Here is a 20,631-nt window from a genome sequence, read left to right as displayed (position 1 = left end):
TCACGATAAATTACTGGGGTAATAAAACTTTCTATGCGGCTTTTCCCCTAGCCCGTTGATGATTGAACCGAAAATACCGCCCAGTCCCGCTCAGGGCGGTCAATTGCTGCTAATGCTGTTGTTTTTGTTGCTGTTGTTGCTGCTGTTGCTGATGATGCAGCATTGTCATAGCTCCCGTTTCAGCGGCAGTGGGTAACACAACAGTGGACTGTTCAGAGACAGCGATCTGGTGAATCTGAGCCTGTGACCCTTGGCCAACCTGAATTTGAATTTGTTGAAGCTCGGGTAGCGCGGTCTGCTGCTGCATATCAACTTGCTGATTCTGTGGGGATTGTTCATTTTGCTGCTGAGTCTGAGTATTGTCACCGGTATTAAGTGGATCTTCCTTCGCTCGTTTGGCCAAGTGTGATCTCGCATGTTTCCTTAAATGGTCTTTGCGGTAAAAAGCTTTTCCACACTCGGTACAAACCTCTGTCTTTTGTCCAGAGTGAATAACAAAGTGTAAATTTAAATGCTCTTTTCGTTTGAACCCTTTCATGCAGACAGAACAAATGAACGGCCGATCGGGATTGTGACCCAACTTGTGGCGCTCCAAATGTTCTTTGCGCTTCAATCCAGCACCGCAGATGTCACAGATAAATCTCCGTTCAATCTTGTGACCAATGAGATGCTGTTCAAGCAACTCCTTTTCAGGATACGCCATGTTGCACTGCGGACAACAGAAGAGCGTGGTGCCATCAAGAGCGGTTACAATGCTGACCTGGCCTGGCTTGGGCTTCTTGGGCTTGGGTGGCTTCTTCTTGTATTTCTTCTTCCTCTTGGGCTTGGTACCAGACTCTTGTTCCTCAGGAACGTCAGGAATTATTTCAGTCTCTCCACTGGCGACTGTAATTTGTACAGTTTGGTCACCAGCTCCCGCGCTACCCGCCTCCAGACCGTCAGCCCCGAGTGGACTCGACTCAATAGTCGACTCACGTTTTATCGTCTCTGCAGAGAACTTCAGAAAATGATGCAAGTTTAATGGAAGAGTGCTCGTTGGTAGTCGAGAGAGATAGTCTGCCACTGCAGAGCCTGGTGCTGCTAAACTCTGCCATGTTGCTGGCATAGACGTAATATATTCATCACCGCTCTGGTTACCCTGGTTTTTAACATTAGCGCGTTTTATCAAAGCTACCGGAGTTGTACCCTCCTTAATGTCGTCTTTAGAGTCAATAGCTTCTCGTAAAATTAAATCTTGGGGAATTTGAGCCACAACTGTGAGACCTTCGGGTGTATTTGGTAGTTGAACAGCTTGCTGGATAGTCTGCTGCGCCGTACTCGTTACTACCGTCGAGGTACTCTGTGTAGTTTGTTCGGATCTGTTTAAAAAAAATTTTCCAATTAGTAAATCATATTAAAATTTTTTTATTAAATTTATAATGATGATAAACTTACGTTTGGGTAGTAGCGACAGTATTTTGAGGCGAAACTTGAATTTGTAAGCCATCAGCTCCTTGTTGACTGTACGCGACTGTCAAAACAGTAGCAGCGCCTTGAGGGAACTGGCTCAGGGAAATTGGAGCGATGTGATACTTGGGCTGGTCAGCGCTATTGCCACCCTGGGTGACTGTTGGGTTTACAACTTGAATTTGGACGGTCTGCTGCTGCTGAGTACCATCTTTGCCAGGTACTGTGATAGGTAGTGTTATTATCTGCTGCTGTTGGTTATTTCCACCCTGGGTTGCTACTGTAAATCCGTTGGGATCAACCGGTCTCAAGTAGTGAACACCACCCTCGCCTCCTGACAAAACACCGACCACTTGTCCCCCAGCAGTAATATTTTGGGCGAACTTGGTGGTGAACTGGTGAACAGCCCCCGTGGGCAATGACCCGGCGGTAAAACCGGGAAAAGGCGTGAAATTCATTTTGCTGTTGTCCGATAACCTGTAATCATAAATTTATTATTAATAATAAAATTAATTTTTGGTAAAATAAAATATTATATTTAATTTAAATGGGCTGTAAAAGATGTTCCCGGCAAACACGGGAGTTTTATTTAAAATTCCATCTCTCAGTAATGTTACATGGTGGGAAAGCAGTGGGGTAGTCAGAAATGCAACCCCCCTCCGTCACATGATCATCATCCACCACCTCTTGAGCTTCTACTTCTACTTCTTGAGCTTGTTGTTATTCCTTATAGTTGTCCTCCCCCGCCACCAATGTCTTGCTTCCCCCCTGTCGACAGACAGGAGTAAAGAGTAGCAGGGAGAGTGTTCACCAAAGTTATTTAGGATCGAGATATAATAGAGAGAACGAGGGAGAGAGAATGAGAATGAGAGTACATCAACCCCACTCCATCACCGGCATCGGTATTTGACAAAGGGTAGGGGTTAAAAGTCACAATGATACCAACACGTGGATTTGAGCTCAGGGTGGGAGCAATTTATCCTCTAAAAGAGTGTGGGAGACTTTACTTTACACCCGGGGGGCTAAATGAGTGGGAAATATTTATTTATATTCACCACGGTACCACCTAAGCTACCTTTTAATAGAAATCAATTCAATTAGATATTTTATTTATCTACTACTATTGATAAAAACTCGGCTACCATTTGGCGATGATGTCATCGAGTAAGAATTCAAGACCAGCAAGTACCCCAAGTACCTACTGAGCAAGATGTTGATCGAATAATTGGATTACTTTGAGGTTTGCCGTTTTTTGCCGAAAATTAAGTATTAGAATCAGCATTAAATCTGAAGAATTAAAAGAAGAACGGAAAAAGGAAGGAAGGAAGGAAGGAAGGGTGTAGAGTTTAAGTGGTGGCGGAACTACGGGTAGGGGGATACCAAGAAAGAAGGGATACTACTCCCATGCGATCCCGAGAATGAGAAGGGAGAGGGAGACATGTCCGAAGCCAAGAACAGTAGTAACCTAGTGTAAATCCACTCGTACGCCCTTGGAGTTGAGTCTTGGAGGTTGCTAAAGTACGATCACTTCATCCTAGCGACACTTGGTCATCACATTGTAAGCTGGTGACACTCAGACCCAACAACGCCACACGATCACCAAAGGTACGCCTTGCCTTCACCTTCTACGCACTGGATTCACCGATATTTATTTATATCTACAACTTTAGTTACACACTGTTACGGTAAATTGTTCTTTAACGTCTAATAAGCTTCATACATTTGTTAATAAATATCTCACGGGTTTCACTAATTTTTACTGGATATATTTAACGATCAACGACGTTTCCGAGACGTTGCCCAGAACATCTACTGCAAGTGGCTATAGTCACGCCGTGACGTAATAACGAGCCAAGCGGAACAACTGCGCAGTACAATATACCACTACAATATTTTAAAATACTGAAATAAAAAAAAATATAATGTTTACCAATATATATATATATATATATATATTGGTAAACAATTACAATAATTGATGGATTATTGTTACTTTTTTTTTTTTTTTTTTTTTTTTTTTTTTAGCTGCTGAGTTGTAATTAATTGTTAAAATTAATTTAATTTTATTTTATTTTATGGATCAATGCCCATAAAAGTTTATATTTCAATGGCTACGGGCGTTGGCTATGAGCGGCATACAAAACTCCAATATTTCCACGTCATCATAGCCGCCATTTTAGAATAAAAATACTTGTTATTTATAAAAATGACGTGGCCCTTTAATGAAAGCCTTAAAAAAAAAAAAAATAAAAAAATAATAATAATAATAATAATAATAATAATAATGACAATGACTACGGGATTGTTGATGAAAATAATAATGATAGCATTGAAATTCCCTGGAAGAGTCTTGCTGGTCAGCTGGATGCTGATTTCTGGAGCTGAATGAATGTAAATAGGATAAATGATTTGGATGTAATAGCCAAATAAATAGGACGATTGGATTTATTAAGAATGGAGGATTTGTTTACACCCCCACCTAGATGTGCCAAAGGTGGAGATGAGCAGAGGCATCAAAAGCAGTAACACAAGGTGGGAAGAAAACAGAGTGGAACGAGAGATGCTACGGAGGGGCCTCTGGGAGACCTCCACGGTGGGCATCCACCACCACGCAATTTCCAACCCCACCAACCTCTCAACCACTGTCCGCACCTCCAACCACCCCACCAAAGAGCTCGAGCCAGAGCGTAGAGTCACGATGAGGTTCCCGCGACGATTTTAGTGTCTTGGGGTGGGTGCTCGGTGGCCACTGTTTCGCGGTAAATTCACGTTTAACAAGTTCTATCATTGTGCCTGAAACCAAAACATCATACGGATACTAAACACGCTTCCGTCCGGTGCTCCGGTGACGGCAAGTTCAAGTCAAATAACGGGAGAAAGCGACGGCACTACACCAATTATTTTAAAAATATATAACACACATACACACACACATTGTAATAATACCTATTGCAACAACAATAACAATAATTACTCACATATTTTAATAGATATATATGTATGAATTTATTGTACAGATAACAATATACGTATACTTACTTGTGAAACAAAAGTTTCGTTGACGTTATCGCTGTTCACCTTATGCAGCTGTCAGAAAAGATACTATTTTAGTAACTGGGCTCCAATACTGGGGTATACTCCTGTTAGGAATCCACCACGACTGGCACTCCAAGTGACGAATAAACGAGAACACGCTCTCACTGGAAACAATTTACAGTTTCCGTTATTCAGTTAACTTCTCAAACGTTGTACTGCTTCACAACCTGGCACTAACTCGAACGTCGACGCTGTGGAAGGCATTCGTGCTCTCGATTTACTTTAAGCCGACTTTCTCATTTCTATGGACGCTTATTTACCGACAACACTAGAATGTGTTTCTGTTTGTCCAGCCAGCGATTCCACTCATGTCAGCACTCTTTTCTGCGCCCCTGTCTTTAGTGTCTGCAAGTGCCAGACATCCCTGAAGCTCTTCCTTTAATTAATTAATAATCACATTTTTTTAATTTTATAAATTCATGCAATTTTTTTTTTTTTTTTTTTTTTTATGAAATAAAAAAATTGTAATTAATAAATACTCTGTTTTTAAAAATGTCCATCTCCGAACTTACGTTGATACATCAGTGATCTCGATAATCTCGATTTTACAGTAAACCAATCACAGCCGAGCTTAAGTATCAATAAATTGGCGTTGCTGTAGCTTCCAATTTACGCGCGTAATTTGGATTTTAAATTCTTATTACATAATTTAATTGGAATTTATCATCCATAAATAATCCTGTAAAAATAATAAAACAAAATATAATATTAATTACAAAAATAAATATCTTTTACAATAAGTAATTCACCGATATTTATTATTATTTATAAAATGCATAGAATAAATACATAATTATTGATTTATAAATTATAATTAAAAATTAGATCTCCTGTGCATTCTCTCCATGCTAAGAGTATACAGTAATTTGTTACTTTCATAGTAATGCGGATTATCATTGGCATTAAGATCGGGTCTGTAATCGCTTGCAAAGTTGTTTTGAACTGGGTGTTTGTTTCCGGACGAAGAGCTCGTCGACGGCTCCGAGTCGTTTGATGAAGAAGTGTAATTTTCTGGAATACCTGGAAATCCATTCAAATGAAGGTTATTTATTCTTTTGCTCAATGGCATGAACTCGCTGCTTTCATCTTCCATGCTCCTCAGACGTTTTCTGTCAATTACATAAATTAATTAAAATTAAAAATTTATTTGATGCGTAATAAATAATAAATAATAATAATTCTAACCTGCTTGAATGTGTCATTGTTCTGCTGGATTTTCTTTTCTAATATAATTTATTAATTATCACGTTCTATGCATCATTTTGCCATAACAATATTTCTTATCTATAAATATATGCGATTATGACACAATTGATACTTTGTTTTCATCGCTAATACCGTAAATAGATGTCGATGCAAGAGATAAATTATTGGATGAATAAAAAATAATTTCCTCTTCTACAATTACTTATAAATTTATTATTTTATCCGTTGACTTATTAAACAATCAATTGTTTATATTAAATAAAATAAAATTAATTTTTTTTTTTTTGTTACCAAAGATGACAAGATGTATGTATACACTAGCAGCTAGTTGTGTTCTGTCATACAATAAAATTTTTCTCTCTCTATGCGTATTTTACCTGTCTAAATAATTTATTTTTATTCGCAGAGATGGCGCTAGTGGTATTGAGAAGAAATGTTGATTTGTTAAGTTGCCGCCAGTTGGTTTAAAATTTTTTTTAAATTTCTTACTCACCAATGACAGGTAAAATGAAAATATATTTTATCTTTTATCTCATCGCTTCTGTGGGTGATATGACGTATCACTTGAAAAATGACGTATTGCTGTCATATATATTTTTTAAAACCCGCTTGCTATCCTTGGCTCGGTTTTAAAATAATAAAATGCCATATAACTGATGTGAGCTATAGCTGCTCTATAGACACATTTCATTAGAATTACTAACCCGAATGCAGTATGTACTCATGGATGCGTCACAAATTAACAAGACAAGACTTTAAACAACTTTCTACACGTACAGTGAAAAAAGTCATAAGTACTTTTACGATAATTAAATTCATGATATACATATATATATATATATATATATATATATATATATATATATATATATATATATATATATATATATATGTTTGTTCTTTTAATTAAATTAAAAGTTATTTGTAAAAAAGAAGAAATTGCAGAGATTATTTAAATGAGCTTATATTACTTTAGATTTATAGTTTCTTAAGTAATTAATTAATAAATTTTTTTACTAAATTGGAGATTCACAAGGATAGCAAGTTTACATGACCTTGATTCTCATACTGTGAAGATATCTCATTTTTTTAGTCCATGATGATTTTACTCAAGTGTATGCCACGTGTGAAACCAATTCACAACAATCTACAGACACTTATTTATTTTATATATAATAGTATAATAAATATAAGTTGGGTATGGGTATGAGTTTCTCCAACTGTAATTTAAAAATAATGATATGATTAAATATTGGGTTTGTTAATGGCCTATTTTACTTACTTATCGTTAATTCTATTTTTAGGTAAAAATTAAATACCGTAAAAACGTAACGGTTGGTATAGTGAACAGCCGGCGACTGGTCGCCGAGTACAAGAACAAATTTTGTTTATTTTATTTTATTTTATTCAAATATGGAGAGGACAAGTCGGCAAGAAACTAGTCGGTCAGTTAACCAGGAGGACGATGTGGGTATCATGTATAACTGGCTCATTGACAACTAATAGATAGTAAATTACATGACATTGTATTTAAATTTCTTGGAATATATATATATATATATATATATTTTTTTTTTAGCGCTAATTTTTCCTTAAAAAAAGAAGAAAAAATATTATTTTAGTATTGTACATATTTTATAAATAATTTAAAATTCTTTTAATATTAATTATGAAATATTTTTTTCCCTGTTTTAACTTTTTAAACTCATTCTCCTCGTTTTATTTTTTTCTGACCACATTTTTATCTGGCGATAAGGCACAATTACAAATCCGAGAATTTAATAAAATTAAATGTTTTTTTTAAAAGCCACTTAACGCAACAATTATTTTAATGATAATATTTATAAAAATTATTTATTATTTAAAAAATGTATAATAATTATAAATAAATAAGAAAACAATGTTGCGTATAAATGAGGACAATTTAATTAAATCTTATAATGCAAAAATTACTGAAGCACATCTGTTATATGTATTTTAGCCTGTAAAATAGCCTTGACACTCCTAAATGTCTTTTTATATAAATAAACCCATAAGAGTAGATGCAATTAATCTGGTGTACGCCGTACAATATATGTTATACATAAAATCCATTTAATTTTATTTTGGGCGTAGTCGCTTACACTGGGAAAATCTTGCTCGGGTGGGTTGCATGTCTGCGTCTAGATTAGGCCATTCAACTTTCGACCTACACGACATTGAACTTGTCCAATCGATTCGAAAACGTAAGGTGCAAGGCCACATTCTTAAATATTAAATTAATCTTTGTTTATCTTTGATTACCTAATATTTTTCGTTCTTTTTTCATTTATTTATTTCGACACTGGCCTACTTTTTCACTTAAATTAAATAAAATAAAATAAACCAAATTAGACATTACATACTCACATACCGAGTGGTAATCGTCACAAATATGGTCATAATAAACAACCTTTATACCGAATAGGTATAAAAATAACTCATACCTACATACTACTGGCTTGTCCTAGAAATCTTACAGCCGGTAATGCTTAAAACCTCGACCTTGACAAGCTAGAGTAGACTTCGGCCTTATTGTACGGCTTTGGTTGTACCATTCGCATGACAATTGATTAATTATATACTATATACACTCATCTTGGCCTTATATTTCTTCTAATCTTATTTTTCAATATCAGTTTTTATTTTTTTAAACGTCACTCTGGTCTAATTACTCCAATACCGAGATTTACTCAATAATTATTTTAAAACTTGGATTGTTATTAAATATTATGACTTGGTAATTTAATATTGTGACAGATGGTTTGATGCTGTCCTGAAGGCTAAAAAAATATTTACTCCAAATTATTGATTATTCATTATTAAAAATTATTATGAATAAATCATTAATTAATAAACTTTCTAGGTGAAGAAAAAAAAAAAAAAAAATTTACGAAGAATTCTTCAGAATATAATTAGTCTCCTTCGATTTTAAGGCCATTTTTTTTTTTTTTTTTTTTTTTTTAATCAATAACTCGCGATTGACAGTTGATTAAATTTATTATAATTTTAAACACAATTCCTAAAAAATAAAATACTATTATTACTAACTCATGAATAAAACATTGTCAAATAAATTTAAATGGTTTATAATTAAAATTCCATTGATCGAAACTAGAATAAATAATAAAATAAAATTAATATCAATTTTGCTGTGAATCACAGTCTGATTACTTACCAAGTAATTTATTTTTATTACATGAAACCACGTCAATTGATAAATGAACTAGCTTCAGTTTGAGAATAAAAATTCCCAATAATTATTTTATTAACTTATTAATTAATTAGTGAGCGATAAAAAATTTTTAACATAAATATGAAGTAATCATCTGTTTTTATGATCAGATTTGCAATTTTTGTAACCTTTTGGCATCAGCAGTCTGGTATTATATCTGAAATAAAATATTTTTTATAAATAAACCTCTGATGAGTCAATATAAAGTTGAATGACTAAACGTAATGTGTAATGTGTAAGTAAGAAAAATAATTCATGTGTATCCGTTGTCATCAGATAATTCCGAAGCTGTACAAATGGTTATTTTTTTCCCCGACCAACAACGTCCGACAGTAGTGAGTCAGTCTGGAAACGCTATAGTTATAGCAAACTAATACAAAAATATATAAATATACAGTATATATTCCTCGTAGAGGAGTAGAGAGTCATTGCCTGTATCTCCTTGGTACTTTTTATCCTTATCTTTCCAGCACAAATTTCATCTTCTCTCCCGTTTTATTCATATCGTACAGTTTGAAGCGGTATTTGGGGAACTAGTCGTTTGCTGATGGCACGACCAATCCGAGCGCGTCTCACGTTTTATGCCCATATATGGCAAGAGCCGGTGAAAATCCAAGAGTGGGGGGATACTGGGAGCCTCGACGAGTCCATTTACTATCAGGGGTGTCTCGCTGTAATTAAATTTATCAATATTACTTATTAAAAATACCGTTGAGTCATAATCCAGATGATTAAAATTTTTTTCTAGATAAATTATCAATCCCTCGTAATACTCATCCTAATTTCTTCCTAATTTACCATGTTAATTAATTTATTTTTAAGGATTTTAAATACCGGCATAATCTTACCGACCATACCTCCAAGGACTAGTCCAAAAGGACGCTGGTTTGCGTTTTAATTCATGTAACTCACTACCTACTCGCGTTGTCGCTCGTGTCACGACTCTTGCTTGCTCCTGTCAGAAGTATAGTTCCTACGGACACTTACGCTAACATTTAAATCCTCCAGGACCTTTCTTCTTTTTAACTGTAAAAAGGTAAGTTATTTTTAATCCAATAATTAATAAAATTTAAAATTATCCAATTATTTAAGTGATTATTATTAAAATACAATATAATAATCAATAACTAACTTAAGTTTTACGAAAAAGCCGGCCGCATCATCCGCCATTACGCCAGGGCGTTGCTTACCCATGTGCTTGCTTGGTTTTTATTTTATTAATTATATTAAATAAAATAAAATCGACAAATTAAAAGTACTATTAAATTGCTGGGAATTTTTAATTAACAAATTTCAATAAATTTTTAACATAAAAAATTCGTGATAATCGACAGGTTGCCGGTGTCGAGTACAGCGTAGCAGTGGTGATTCCTTCAAGTGGTTGACATGTTCTATAATTAAACTGGTAGAGTACAGTTTGACCTCGAGGTGAATTTAACGCGTCCGGTAGATATATTGACGGTTAAATTAATTTGACATGTGTATGAAGAAGAATGCTTGAGGATAGATAACAGATAGTATCAAAGGCTTACATTATTTTTAATTTTAGATGGGTGATGGTCCAATAATTATCAGTACAATTACATTATTATTATTATTATTATTATTATTATATATGTAGGTACACAAATGTACAGATGAATTGTGGTTAATGAATCAGGCAAGTTTATTATTGAAGACATGGTGGGGAAGAATACATCATTAGGAGTTAGGATGATGTTGTGTGTTGGATGCCGCAGAGACAGCGTCGCGTTGGATCAGGGAGGGGGGGGGAGGGTAGGAAATAAAACGAGTCCCTGGTGGCAGTAAGTTGCCTTATATGGTAAAGAACGACTGGATTGGTTGAGGGTGTCCCTCCCTTAGTGCCGGATATACCGCTGGTGGGAGTTTGCACTATCGAGGTTCATATAATACAGTCTTCGCCGATCATTCTTGCTACATTCTGTGCGAGGTGGTAGATACCTACAGAACCGTGTAACTCGTGATTATAGTGACAGACTCACTTTTAAGTGTACATATTTTTTTTAAGTAATTTAATGTAAGTTTATTTTATTATTTTCGTTTTAGGAAATTCTTTTTTTATTTTTTAGTGAGTGAATGGAGTGACTGATTTGTTTTGTGTAGCGTGGGTCTGCCGGGTTACCGGTGCCGGTTTGGGAACTATCAAAAATTATATATTATTATATTTTTCTATAGAATAAACAACCGTTTTAATTAATATTAATGATGGTTAGGGTCTTGGGTTTAATAGTTTTATTCCGGTGATTCTTTTGTGATGTTAAATATCCCGAGGTAGACGAGTCGGGGTTGGGTGGGGCTGGGTGCGGTCTGCCGGTGTGGTAAAGCAGTGCTTGTAGAGGCGCGATTAAATATTCTGTCTGACGTGGCAATCGGTTTTCTTATTTATTTTAATTTCAAAAACTTTTTTTTTTTTTTTTTTTTTTTTTTTTTTTGTTGAATAATTTTGGTTTTTTAATATTTATGGAGTCATAAAAAAAAAAAAATTAAAATTAATTTAGCAGATATTTGATAATTTTTAAAACTTTTTTAACAAATAAATTACGGCAAAAAAAAAATTGACATGTTTAAAAATTAATTGAATAAAATTATTAATATTAATAAATTAAAAAAAATTTCAGATAAAATAATAAAACGAAAATGTGCGACGAAGAAGTAGCCGCTTTGGTAGTTGACAATGGATCCGGTATGTGCAAAGCCGGATTCGCTGGTGATGACGCACCCCGTGCTGTATTCCCCTCAATCGTGGGAAGGCCAAGACATCAAGGTGTGATGGTCGGTATGGGACAAAAAGATTCATACGTTGGAGATGAAGCACAATCAAAGAGAGGTATCCTGACTCTTAAATACCCAATTGAACACGGTATCGTCACCAACTGGGATGACATGGAAAAAATTTGGCACCACACTTTCTACAACGAGCTCCGAGTTGCACCTGAAGAGCACCCCGTTCTCCTTACCGAGGCTCCATTGAACCCAAAAGCCAACCGTGAGAAGATGACGCAGATCATGTTTGAAACTTTCAACACACCTGCTATGTACGTCGCTATCCAGGCTGTGCTTTCTCTCTACGCTTCTGGTCGTACCACTGGTATCGTTCTCGATTCCGGAGACGGTGTCTCTCACACAGTACCCATCTACGAGGGTTACGCTCTACCTCACGCTATCCTCCGTCTCGACTTGGCTGGACGTGATCTCACCGACTACCTTATGAAGATCCTCACTGAGAGAGGATACTCTTTCACCACCACCGCCGAGCGTGAAATCGTTCGTGACATCAAAGAAAAACTCTGCTATGTTGCTTTGGACTTTGAGCAAGAAATGGCCACTGCTGCTTCATCATCCAGCTTGGAGAAGAGTTACGAACTTCCTGACGGACAGGTAAATTAAATTTAAATAAAAATTTTAAATTAAAAAAAATTGACGACAAATATTTAATTAAAAATTTTATTGATTTTTTTTTTTTAGGTCATCACCATCGGAAACGAGCGATTCCGTTGCCCAGAGGCTCTCTTCCAACCAAGCTTTTTGGGTATGGAAGCTTGCGGTATCCATGAAACCACCTACAACTCGATCATGAAGTGTGACGTCGACATCCGTAAGGACTTGTACGCCAACACTGTCCTTTCTGGAGGTACCACAATGTACCCAGGAATCGCCGACAGAATGCAGAAAGAAATCACTGCCCTGGCTCCATCAACCATGAAGATTAAGATTATCGCTCCCCCTGAAAGAAAATACTCCGTATGGATCGGTGGTTCCATTCTTGCTTCTCTGTCCACCTTCCAACAGATGTGGATCTCTAAACAAGAGTACGACGAGTCTGGACCATCAATCGTCCACAGAAAGTGCTTCTAAGCGTATTAATCAACATGCACTTACTACATTTACCAACATAATTTTAATATTACTACATACTGTCATCATTAATCATCATTTGTCCGAATCCCCACATCAACACGGTTGGTCGTTAAATTTAGGAGGAGAGAAAAAGATTAAGAAAAAGAGAGTTTGCTATTCTCTAATTTATTATTTCCCCGATATCTTTACACCTCACTAAATAATTTTATTTTTTCATACAATTTATTATTTATAATTAATAATTATTATTATATACATTTTCACGTATTTCTACTACCTCCTGCCCTCACCTCCGTAATTATTACTTATTTAATAATAATAATAATAATCACGGAGGTAATGATTTATTTTTGACTTTATGATAAAAAAATAATTAAATAAACAAACAACATTCCATAAGACTTACCTCGTTTCTCGAGTGTGCTTCATTCCTAGCGACGACAGGGCCTCATAATTTTTAATCTATTAATCTATTGCTAATTAATGTTTATTTCATGCATATATATAATAAATAATTATATATAAATATATTAGTATTATAATTAAGATGCACTGATAGGTAAAAAAAAAAAAATAAATAAATAAATAAATAAATAAACAAAAAAAAAACAAACTTTAATTAATAATAATCAAGTTTTTTGTACGGGATTTGGGCAGTGAAATTCCAAAAATAAAATAACAGCTCAAATTATTGATAATACAAGTTGAGGTGAAGTATATGGGAAGTAATTAAATAGAGAGCGAATAAAAGGCAGTGATAAGAAAAGAAAATAAGTGAAAGCATTAAAGACACAATTTAAGACGCCCTAAATGCGTAGCCAAAGTATTATAATTTATTCCCATTATATTGTGCAAGTTTACTCACGTACACAATTAAAGATTACATTAGGCTTATGGGATAGTAAAATAAACTCTTTGGATTAATAACAAAAACAAATAAACTAAAATTAATCGACTGGAACGATATGTCGTGATTATTCGACGTTTTTATCGATAGAAATGCATTCCTAAATTTAAAAAAAATTTTTTTTTTTTTTTTTATTTTATTTAAAAGCTTCCTCTCGTGAATTTTTACTTCGCTGATGAGAGATATTCCTAACTTCCCATCCAGAAACAAAATGTACTGATTAGAAGTTATTCATATATAGTCACTAAAAGATAGTGAAGAAAAAAAAAAAAAAAAAAAAGTAACAATTTTAGTACAATTTTTCGCGTTTTCCGGAGTTACAATGTAGATTTTTTACTACCATTAAATGTCAATGAAATATCGTATCCTAAGATTTGTCTTGTATACCTTTAATAATAATAATAATAATTATTATTATTATTATTATTATTATTATTATTATTATTATTATTGTAAGAATTAGGTTTATATTTTCAATTCAATAAAATTATTTTCAATGAATGATCATAAATGTGACTTTATATTTTTTATTTTTAATTATTATTTATAATATAATTTTTCATCATTAAATAAAACAAATCAATTTGCAGTATATTTTGTGTGTCATTCATTTTTACACTATAAATCCTTTTTATTAATTAAACTTAGTTTTAAAAATTTTAATTTCTTATCTTGGAGATAAAATAATTATTTGATAAATAATACTCCAAATTTTTGACAGTATCAGAGAATTTAAATTAAATAAAAATACACCACCTGTCAAATTAGCTTGAACTAATTTTTTTTTTTTTATAATTTCGGTCAAGGAAATAATTTAATTATTAATTTGGAAAATCTGGACAAAGAGTAAATTTTATTAGAATATATCTATGACACAGCATACTTATGTGTGCGCTGGAACGAAACTGTATCAACAATGAGTCGAGTTCAAGTGACACAACAATAACAATAACAATGTGATAACATGAATGTTTTGCAAGTAATTGGTGGATAGTGAACTGAATAATACTTCGATGTCATTAATTTTAAATAAAACAATAACGTGGCACTCGAGATGCCTCAACAAAATCCATCTGATCAATATTCCACTGGGGTAATTATTATTTATTTTTTTATTGTCAATACTTAACCTAAAATTACAATGACAAGGAAATTCGCGGACACTTGTCGTTTTTTTTTTTTTTTTTTTTTTTTTTTTTTTCTTAAAAAAAAGGCACAGATATTTAAAAAAATTGTATTTCAAATTTTTTAAATAATTTTTTTTTGCTATAATTAATTTATTTAAAAAATTAGCAATCGTCTTTCAATTTTAGTGTCATAAATTGCAATGAAAACAATAATAATAAATAATTTTAAAAGCAACAGATTGTTTTTCAAACAAATAAAATATTTTTCAAAAATTTTTAATGCAAAATTATTTAAAAATTTTAATTTTAGGTCGGATTGATTTATATTTTTAATTTAATCGTCGGAACTGGAGCTTTAACATTGCCAGCAGTTTTTAGTCGAGCAGGATGGCTCCTCGGAACTTTAATTATTGCGGCTCTTGGTTTTATCAGGTAAATAAAAAGAATTCATATTAAATTTCAATAATTATAATTAAAATTTTTATTTAGTTTTATTACAGTGACATTTGTGATAGAATCGATGGCCACAGCAAACGCAATAAAGAGTTGGCAGCAGATTAAAACAAGAAAAAAAGTATGTAGTGAAGTATATATTATCTAATTATATTAAAAATAAGTTTATAATTTTTTAAAGGCTCTCGAAAGAATTGAAGACAACTCTGAGTCTGAAGGAAGACCGCTCGTTGAGCCTTCGGGTAGCAACGAAGATGAAGAACTGTCGTTCAAGTTCTACTCGATAAACCAAAAAATAGAAATAGGCGAAATGGCGACACTGTTTTTCAATAAAACAGGAATTTCAATGTTTTACATTTGTCTAGCGGTCTATTTGTACGGAGATCTAAGTATTTACGCAGCTGCGATAGGGAAATCATTGGCAGATGTTGCCTGCAATTATTTGCCGTCAAACTTGACGTGTAATGATACGATACCCGATAATGTTTCTTGTTGGAAAGGTTCATCTGTCACGAGATTTGATGCTTATCAAATATTTTTGGTATTAAAAAATTTTTAATTATTTTTTGATTCAAAAAATCAAATATTATCAAATAATTATTTTTTTCAGACAACTTTTATTTTAATGCTTGGTCCATTTGTATTTTTCAATGTTCAAAAAACAAAATACCTTCAAGTATTAACCTCAGTAATGCGTTGGTTAGCATTTTCAATAATGATTATTTACGCATTGAGAATTCTTATTGTTAATGGTCCTCAAGGATCGCCTCCAATTGCCAATTTCAATGGTAAATTTACTTTTAATAAATAGAATAAATGAAAAAAAAATTTTTTGTTTAATAGTTTTGATTATATTTTAGGAATCCCGGGACTTTTTGGTGCTTGCGTTTATTCCTTCATGTGCCATCATTCATTGCCAGCACTAGTAGCACCAATTAAAAATAAAACAACCTTAAATCGTTTCTTGTTCTTCGATTATACGTTAATAGCGGGATTTTATTTATTACTAGCCATTACGGGTGCTTTCTCTTTTGTTCATCTTGATGATTTATATACCCTGGATTTCGGGCCTCGTGGCGCCGGTGACTGCTCCAAAAACACAAATATCTTTTTAATAATCATCGAATACTTTCTTGCGTTATTTCCGGTATTTACCTTGTCAACCAGTTTCCCGATAATTGCAATAACATTGAGAAATAATTTATCATCATTGTGTCTGAATAATACCCAAAGTTACAATTTTTGTCTTCGAAAACTTGTGTTCCCATTTTTGGCAATAATTCCACCGTATATCGTTGCGATGTCAACTAAAAATTTATCTTTTCTCGTCGGAATAACTGGATCATATGCTGGGGCGGGTATTCAATACATAATACCGATATTTTTAGTTTATCATGCTCGGGAAAGAAAAAATATTATCGGCAGTAATATTAATAATAAATTCAATAGTCCGTTTGTTAGCAGAAATTGGTTGTTGTTAATTTTTATATGGTCAGTTGTTTGTATGGTATTCGTAACTATTAATTTTATTGAACGTCATTTTTGATAATTTTTTTTTTTATTCATAAATAATTTTTTAATTATTATTTTTTTTTTAATTCAGTTAATTTGTTATTATTTAATCGCAAACATAACGTACAATTGAGTCAATATATATTATCGTTAATAAATAAAATAATGAAATAATAATAAATAAAAAATAAAATCCATAAATCTCTTTTGATAAATGTATTTCAGAATTAAATATTTATAAATAAAAAAATTTGATTTAACATTTTTTTTTAATATTTAATACTTCAATAATTAATCTTTTAAATAACATTTTTTGTTTTACAGTATATCAATATCCAAAAATTATTTTTACTGATAATGATAATGATAATGATAATAATAAAACGAAATTTAATATTTATTATTCTGATAATTTTCGATATAAGGACACCCAGATTCCGAATGTTCAACACATTCAATAACCGGATCGTGACTCGAGTCCCACATACCCGGGCCGCATTGACGGCAGAGACCAGCCAAGGTGCATGGTAACCGATCCAGTTGTCGAAACTGATAAAGTAATCCCCTGGCTTTGCGTAGTATCACGTTTCCGTCCATGTACATTGCCAGGGAGCTGAAGTGGAGCAGCATTTCGTCAGTGCGTAGATCTTGGGCTATTACGTCGTCGGCGTAGATACAGATTATCGCGAGGCAGAGGAATAGGTGAAAGTAATCTGTTAGATAATTAACCCAGCACGCTTCCCACATTACTAGAGCCATCTCCGTTGGAAATTCTCTTTTTAGGCACCTGGAATTTTTTTTTTATCTTAATTAGAAAATTAGAAAATTATTTTAAAATTTTGATAATGTTAATTTGAAACTAATTTGTATTTAATTTTCTTTTTTTTTTTAATTGATTTTTATTTTTTAGAGTAATTAGGATAAATAAATACTTAAAAAAAAAATTATTCAAATAAAAGTCAATTTAAATTTTTGATAATTAGTAAAATTACCAAAAAAATTAATTTTAAATAAAATTAAATATTTTTGTTAAAAAAAAACTTACAATAAAATCCAACGATGACAAAAAAGAAGTTCAAGAGCATCAGTATGTTTTTCCAAGTGCGCGTAAAAATCAGGCACAATAATCCTGATCAACTCGCGAAGATAACACAAATTTTTATCCATATCAGTATCAGTAGGCGTACATACAGCGACAGACCGCTGCATAAGACCAGCAAAGCACCAAAAAGCGTCAATTTCAGAATTTAATTCAGCAAGCAATGGTGCCAGCAAATCCGACATCCCTTGAGTGTATCCGAGTTGAGCATTATAGACGGCATAGTTGAGTAAAATATTTTTCATAACTTGTATATTAGGATTATTTTCACCTGCATAATAGGGATTCGCGCGATCAGTACGAACGACATCTTTCTCGACAATGCAAACCACATTTCTCCAGAACAGTTCAGCCTGCTCAGGGTTCATGGAGCTCCGAATTTTCTCTATTTCTGCATATTCCTGCTTGCGGATCTCGTCGATCTGCTCGCGATCTTCAAAAGTACTTTGGTAAGAGTAACAGTGAAGTAAAAAAGGCCATACTATTTTTCTGAGCGCCGGTTCTAGTCCGCCAAAGAATATTCCTTTACGCAAAGTTAAGTCGTCTTCGACTTGACCGCGTTCGTTCAACAAGTCCTTCCAGGTTAATGAAGTTATCATTGGTACTTGTCCTTCTTCTGGGTGCAATTCATCCCGGGCTATTTCTGGTCGGCATACCATAAAATGTCTAGAAAAAAATTATTTTCATTATTAATTAATGTAATATATATATATATATATATATATATATATATATATATATATATATATATATATATATTTTTTTTTTTTTTTAATAGAAAAATTATTACCTATAAGGCAACCCTTCGCAATCATTAGTCTGATCAGGCTTAGAATAAACAAGCTGATGCCACTGGTGAAGAATATTCGCAAGCCTGTCCAATCCCCCATGGTGAAAATGAAGAATCTTGTACTGACTCTCCCTGCTGGCGACGACCAACTGTCCACTGGTGCAGGCAGGATCAGCAAAGAAGAGCCTCAAGCTCCTCATCTGGCTCAAATCCACAGAAAATCTCCTGCACTGTAGCGCTCTCCTCATGGCAATTGGGGACGCGGTGGTGCTTTCCGGAAAGGTCAAATTGTGCTGTAGCGCCAGGAGCTCGGGGGTGCGCATCCAATTTGGAACATCTTGATTGTCCAACGAGTTGGAGAGACTGCAGCAGGAATTGAGAGAAATACTGCTGATGTTCTTGGGCTCAATTCCATTGATTCCATCAACCAAAGACTCGTGATCGACCGATCGGGACCTTAAATTACTTAAATTAATACTACGAGGCTCCTCAGTGAGCGCCTTACTTTCTTTGGCCGGTTTTTCTCCATCCGCAGACTCTTCCTTGGAGAACTGATTCGTCCCTCCGGAGCAGATCTGCTCGCAGTCCTTGCAGTCCAGCGGCTCCTTTACTTCCAGACACACGTCTATTTTATCCGCGCTCGCTGAATCCTCGGTGATCTTCCCCTGGATTTTTTTAGTAGTTATGTTCTCTAGAGTGGTCGGGTGCTTGCACAGGGTGCTGTTGGGGATCCAGCTCAGCTGGAGGCTCGGCAAATTGGTGTTCTTGTCCAGCTTACACACGACAGTCATGTAGCCCGGGTGGTGGATAACTTCGCAGTGCTGGCGCATCAGACTTGGTGGGTGAACACAAACGTTGTTCTTGCAGAACAATGCTTCCCCGTCCTGGTAAATCATCCCCGGGTTGCTTGAGCTACTGTCGCCCAAAATATAACTACTCGCTTTTTTTAACAAACTCGGCAGCGACATTCTATATTATTATTTATAAATAATTTATTTTAAACTATTTTCTTTCGTTCCATATTTGACTTTGGACAATCCTTGGTTAATTTTTTTTAATCGTACTGGCCATTGCAATCTGGAAGAAAAAAAAAAAAAAAAAAAAATTAAATATCAAGCTACTTCCACATGCAGTGATAAGATATACGAAATATAAAAATTACTCACCATTGTTGCTGTAATTAAAGCGGTATACTTTCAATATGACAGTCATGTTTGTTTGTGCTTATAGTTATGATATAATAATAAATATTTACAATGTTTTTGTATTTAAGTACATACTTTGTTTACTTTTAGATATTTCAGTGTCACTATCAAAGCTTGATTTCGTAAATTGGTAATTTTTTTAATTAAATCGCGTATCCTATCAATGGGGACATACGCTTATATTTAATATTGTTTATAAAAAGTACTACACAACATATGTAATGCAAATTTATATATTGATAAGACGCAGGCTTAGATAGTAGAATAAATTTATGACGTATACGATGTATATTTTACCATACAAAACAGTCCACGCGAACTAGCTTACACTTGAGGATCAATAATCCCACCTGATTTTTCTTCTGGCGGTCATCTTGAATTACTTTTGTCAATTCTACTGCTCAATTCTCTTTTATTCTTTATTATTTATAAATTATTTTTTTATTGTCACTCTTTTTTCTTTTAATATTTTCTCGACTTAGTTCATTTTTTTTTTTTTTTTACAATTTTTTCTGTTTACCTAAAAAATACAAACTTTCTATTATTGATTACTTTTTTTATGGCTTTTATGGATTACATTTTGTTCCAAACGACACTAAATTTATCGAACTAATTTTTTAAAAGATAATTAAAATTTTTTTTTTTTATAATTATTGAT

General features: G+C 33.5%; 5 protein-coding genes and 1 long non-coding RNA gene across 11 annotated transcripts in view; 2 read left to right on the top strand and 4 right to left on the bottom strand.

Moving 5' to 3' along the window:
* LOC141524417 (uncharacterized) overlaps nt 1-5,139 on the bottom strand; it is a 6,390-nt gene extending 1,251 nt beyond the window's left edge. Inside the window, exons 1-3 of one of the 2 annotated variants that reach the window (XM_074238285.1) lie at nt 4,486-5,139; nt 1,435-1,923; nt 1-1,358 (exon numbers count right to left, since the gene is read on the bottom strand). The exon at nt 1-1,358 is cut by the window's left edge and continues 1,251 nt beyond it. In XM_074238285.1, coding sequence (XP_074094386.1) covers nt 110-1,358; nt 1,435-1,904 — 1,719 coding nt within the window. In that variant the 5' untranslated portion in view covers nt 1,905-1,923; nt 4,486-5,139 and the 3' untranslated portion in view covers nt 1-109. Of the gene's footprint in view, nt 1,359-1,434; nt 1,924-2,911; nt 3,374-4,485 lie in introns of those variants that run through there. The other variant, XM_074238286.1, reaches the window with a different exon arrangement.
* Nucleotides 5,140-5,271: 132 nt separating this feature from the next.
* Nucleotides 5,272-6,044, bottom strand: LOC141524427 (uncharacterized). The gene is made up of 2 exons (XM_074238306.1): nt 5,728-6,044; nt 5,272-5,651 (listed from the first exon to the last, which is right to left on the bottom strand). The coding sequence occupies exons 1-2, from the start codon at nt 5,742-5,744 to the stop codon at nt 5,357-5,359; spliced, it is 312 nt and encodes a 103-aa protein (XP_074094407.1). The 5' UTR covers nt 5,745-6,044; the 3' UTR covers nt 5,272-5,356.
* A 620-nt stretch (nt 6,045-6,664) lies between these two features.
* Nucleotides 6,665-9,989, bottom strand: LOC141524428 (uncharacterized). Of its 4 annotated transcripts, none has more exons than XR_012478704.1 (4): nt 9,850-9,989; nt 8,945-9,672; nt 7,068-8,549; nt 6,665-6,968 (listed from the first exon to the last, which is right to left on the bottom strand). It is a non-coding gene; the product is annotated as an uncharacterized LOC141524428 (long non-coding RNA). The 4 variants fall into 4 exon arrangements; XR_012478705.1 differs by having other exon boundaries at nt 6,665-8,549; nt 8,945-9,346; nt 9,434-9,672; XR_012478703.1 differs by having other exon boundaries at nt 6,665-8,549.
* LOC141524422 (actin-5C) lies at nt 9,910-13,841 on the top strand. Of its 2 annotated transcripts, none has more exons than XM_074238295.1 (3): nt 9,910-10,037; nt 11,641-12,400; nt 12,488-13,841. In XM_074238295.1, the coding sequence occupies exons 2-3, from the start codon at nt 11,660-11,662 to the stop codon at nt 12,875-12,877; spliced, it is 1,131 nt and encodes a 376-aa protein (XP_074094396.1). In that variant the 5' UTR covers nt 9,910-10,037; nt 11,641-11,659; the 3' UTR covers nt 12,878-13,841. The 2 variants fall into 2 exon arrangements, with proteins under 2 accessions (XP_074094396.1, XP_074094397.1); XM_074238296.1 differs by lacking the exon at nt 9,910-10,037 and adding an exon at nt 10,888-11,039.
* A 631-nt stretch (nt 13,842-14,472) lies between these two features.
* On the top strand, nt 14,473-17,055 carry LOC141524418 (transmembrane protein 104 homolog). Its single transcript, XM_074238287.1, has 6 exons — nt 14,473-14,880; nt 15,225-15,346; nt 15,404-15,488; nt 15,549-15,908; nt 15,978-16,155; nt 16,228-17,055. Exons 1-6 carry the CDS (start codon nt 14,842-14,844, stop codon nt 16,911-16,913), a joined length of 1,470 nt encoding a protein of 489 aa, XP_074094388.1. The 5' UTR covers nt 14,473-14,841; the 3' UTR covers nt 16,914-17,055.
* Nucleotides 17,056-17,080: 25 nt separating this feature from the next.
* On the bottom strand, nt 17,081-20,608 carry Tbc1d16 (TBC1 domain family member 16). Its single transcript, XM_074238282.1, has 4 exons — nt 19,935-20,608; nt 18,769-19,845; nt 17,925-18,644; nt 17,081-17,666 (listed from the first exon to the last, which is right to left on the bottom strand). The coding sequence occupies exons 2-4, from the start codon at nt 19,734-19,736 to the stop codon at nt 17,270-17,272; spliced, it is 2,085 nt and encodes a 694-aa protein (XP_074094383.1). The 5' UTR covers nt 19,737-19,845; nt 19,935-20,608; the 3' UTR covers nt 17,081-17,269.
* Between the last annotated feature and the right edge of the window lie 23 nt (nt 20,609-20,631).

Source organism: Cotesia typhae, unplaced genomic scaffold, assembly GCF_013202065.1.
Source record: "Cotesia typhae breed Kobodo isofemale line unplaced genomic scaffold, CoteBio_Ctyphae contig_22, whole genome shotgun sequence".
NCBI classification, from domain to species: Eukaryota; Metazoa; Arthropoda; class Insecta; order Hymenoptera; family Braconidae; genus Cotesia; species Cotesia typhae.
This window is presented reverse-complemented; position numbering and strand designations above follow the sequence as displayed.

Coding starts and splice junctions, on each gene's coding strand:
- LOC141524422 (XM_074238295.1), top strand. CDS start 11,660: ATGTGCGACGAAGAAGTAGCCGCTTTGGTAGTTGACAATGGATCCGGT. Junction 12,401..12,487: donor ACGAACTTCCTGACGGACAG/GTAAATTAAATT, acceptor TTTTTTTTTTAG/GTCATCACCATCGGAAACGA.
- LOC141524418 (XM_074238287.1), top strand. CDS start 14,842: ATGCCTCAACAAAATCCATCTGATCAATATTCCACTGGG. Junction 15,489..15,548: donor AGATTAAAACAAGAAAAAAA/GTATGTAGTGAA, acceptor AATTTTTTAAAG/GCTCTCGAAAGAATTGAAGA. Junction 15,909..15,977: donor ATGCTTATCAAATATTTTTG/GTATTAAAAAAT, acceptor TATTTTTTTCAG/ACAACTTTTATTTTAATGCT.
- Tbc1d16 (XM_074238282.1), bottom strand. CDS start 19,736: ATGTCGCTGCCGAGTTTGTTAAAAAAAGCGAGTAGTTATATTTTGGGC. Junction 18,645..18,768: donor TGCGAAGGGTTGCCTTATAG/GTAATAATTTTT, acceptor ATTTTTTTCTAG/ACATTTTATGGTATGCCGAC. Junction 17,667..17,924: donor TGTCATCGTTGGATTTTATT/GTAAGTTTTTTT, acceptor AAAAAATTCCAG/GTGCCTAAAAAGAGAATTTC.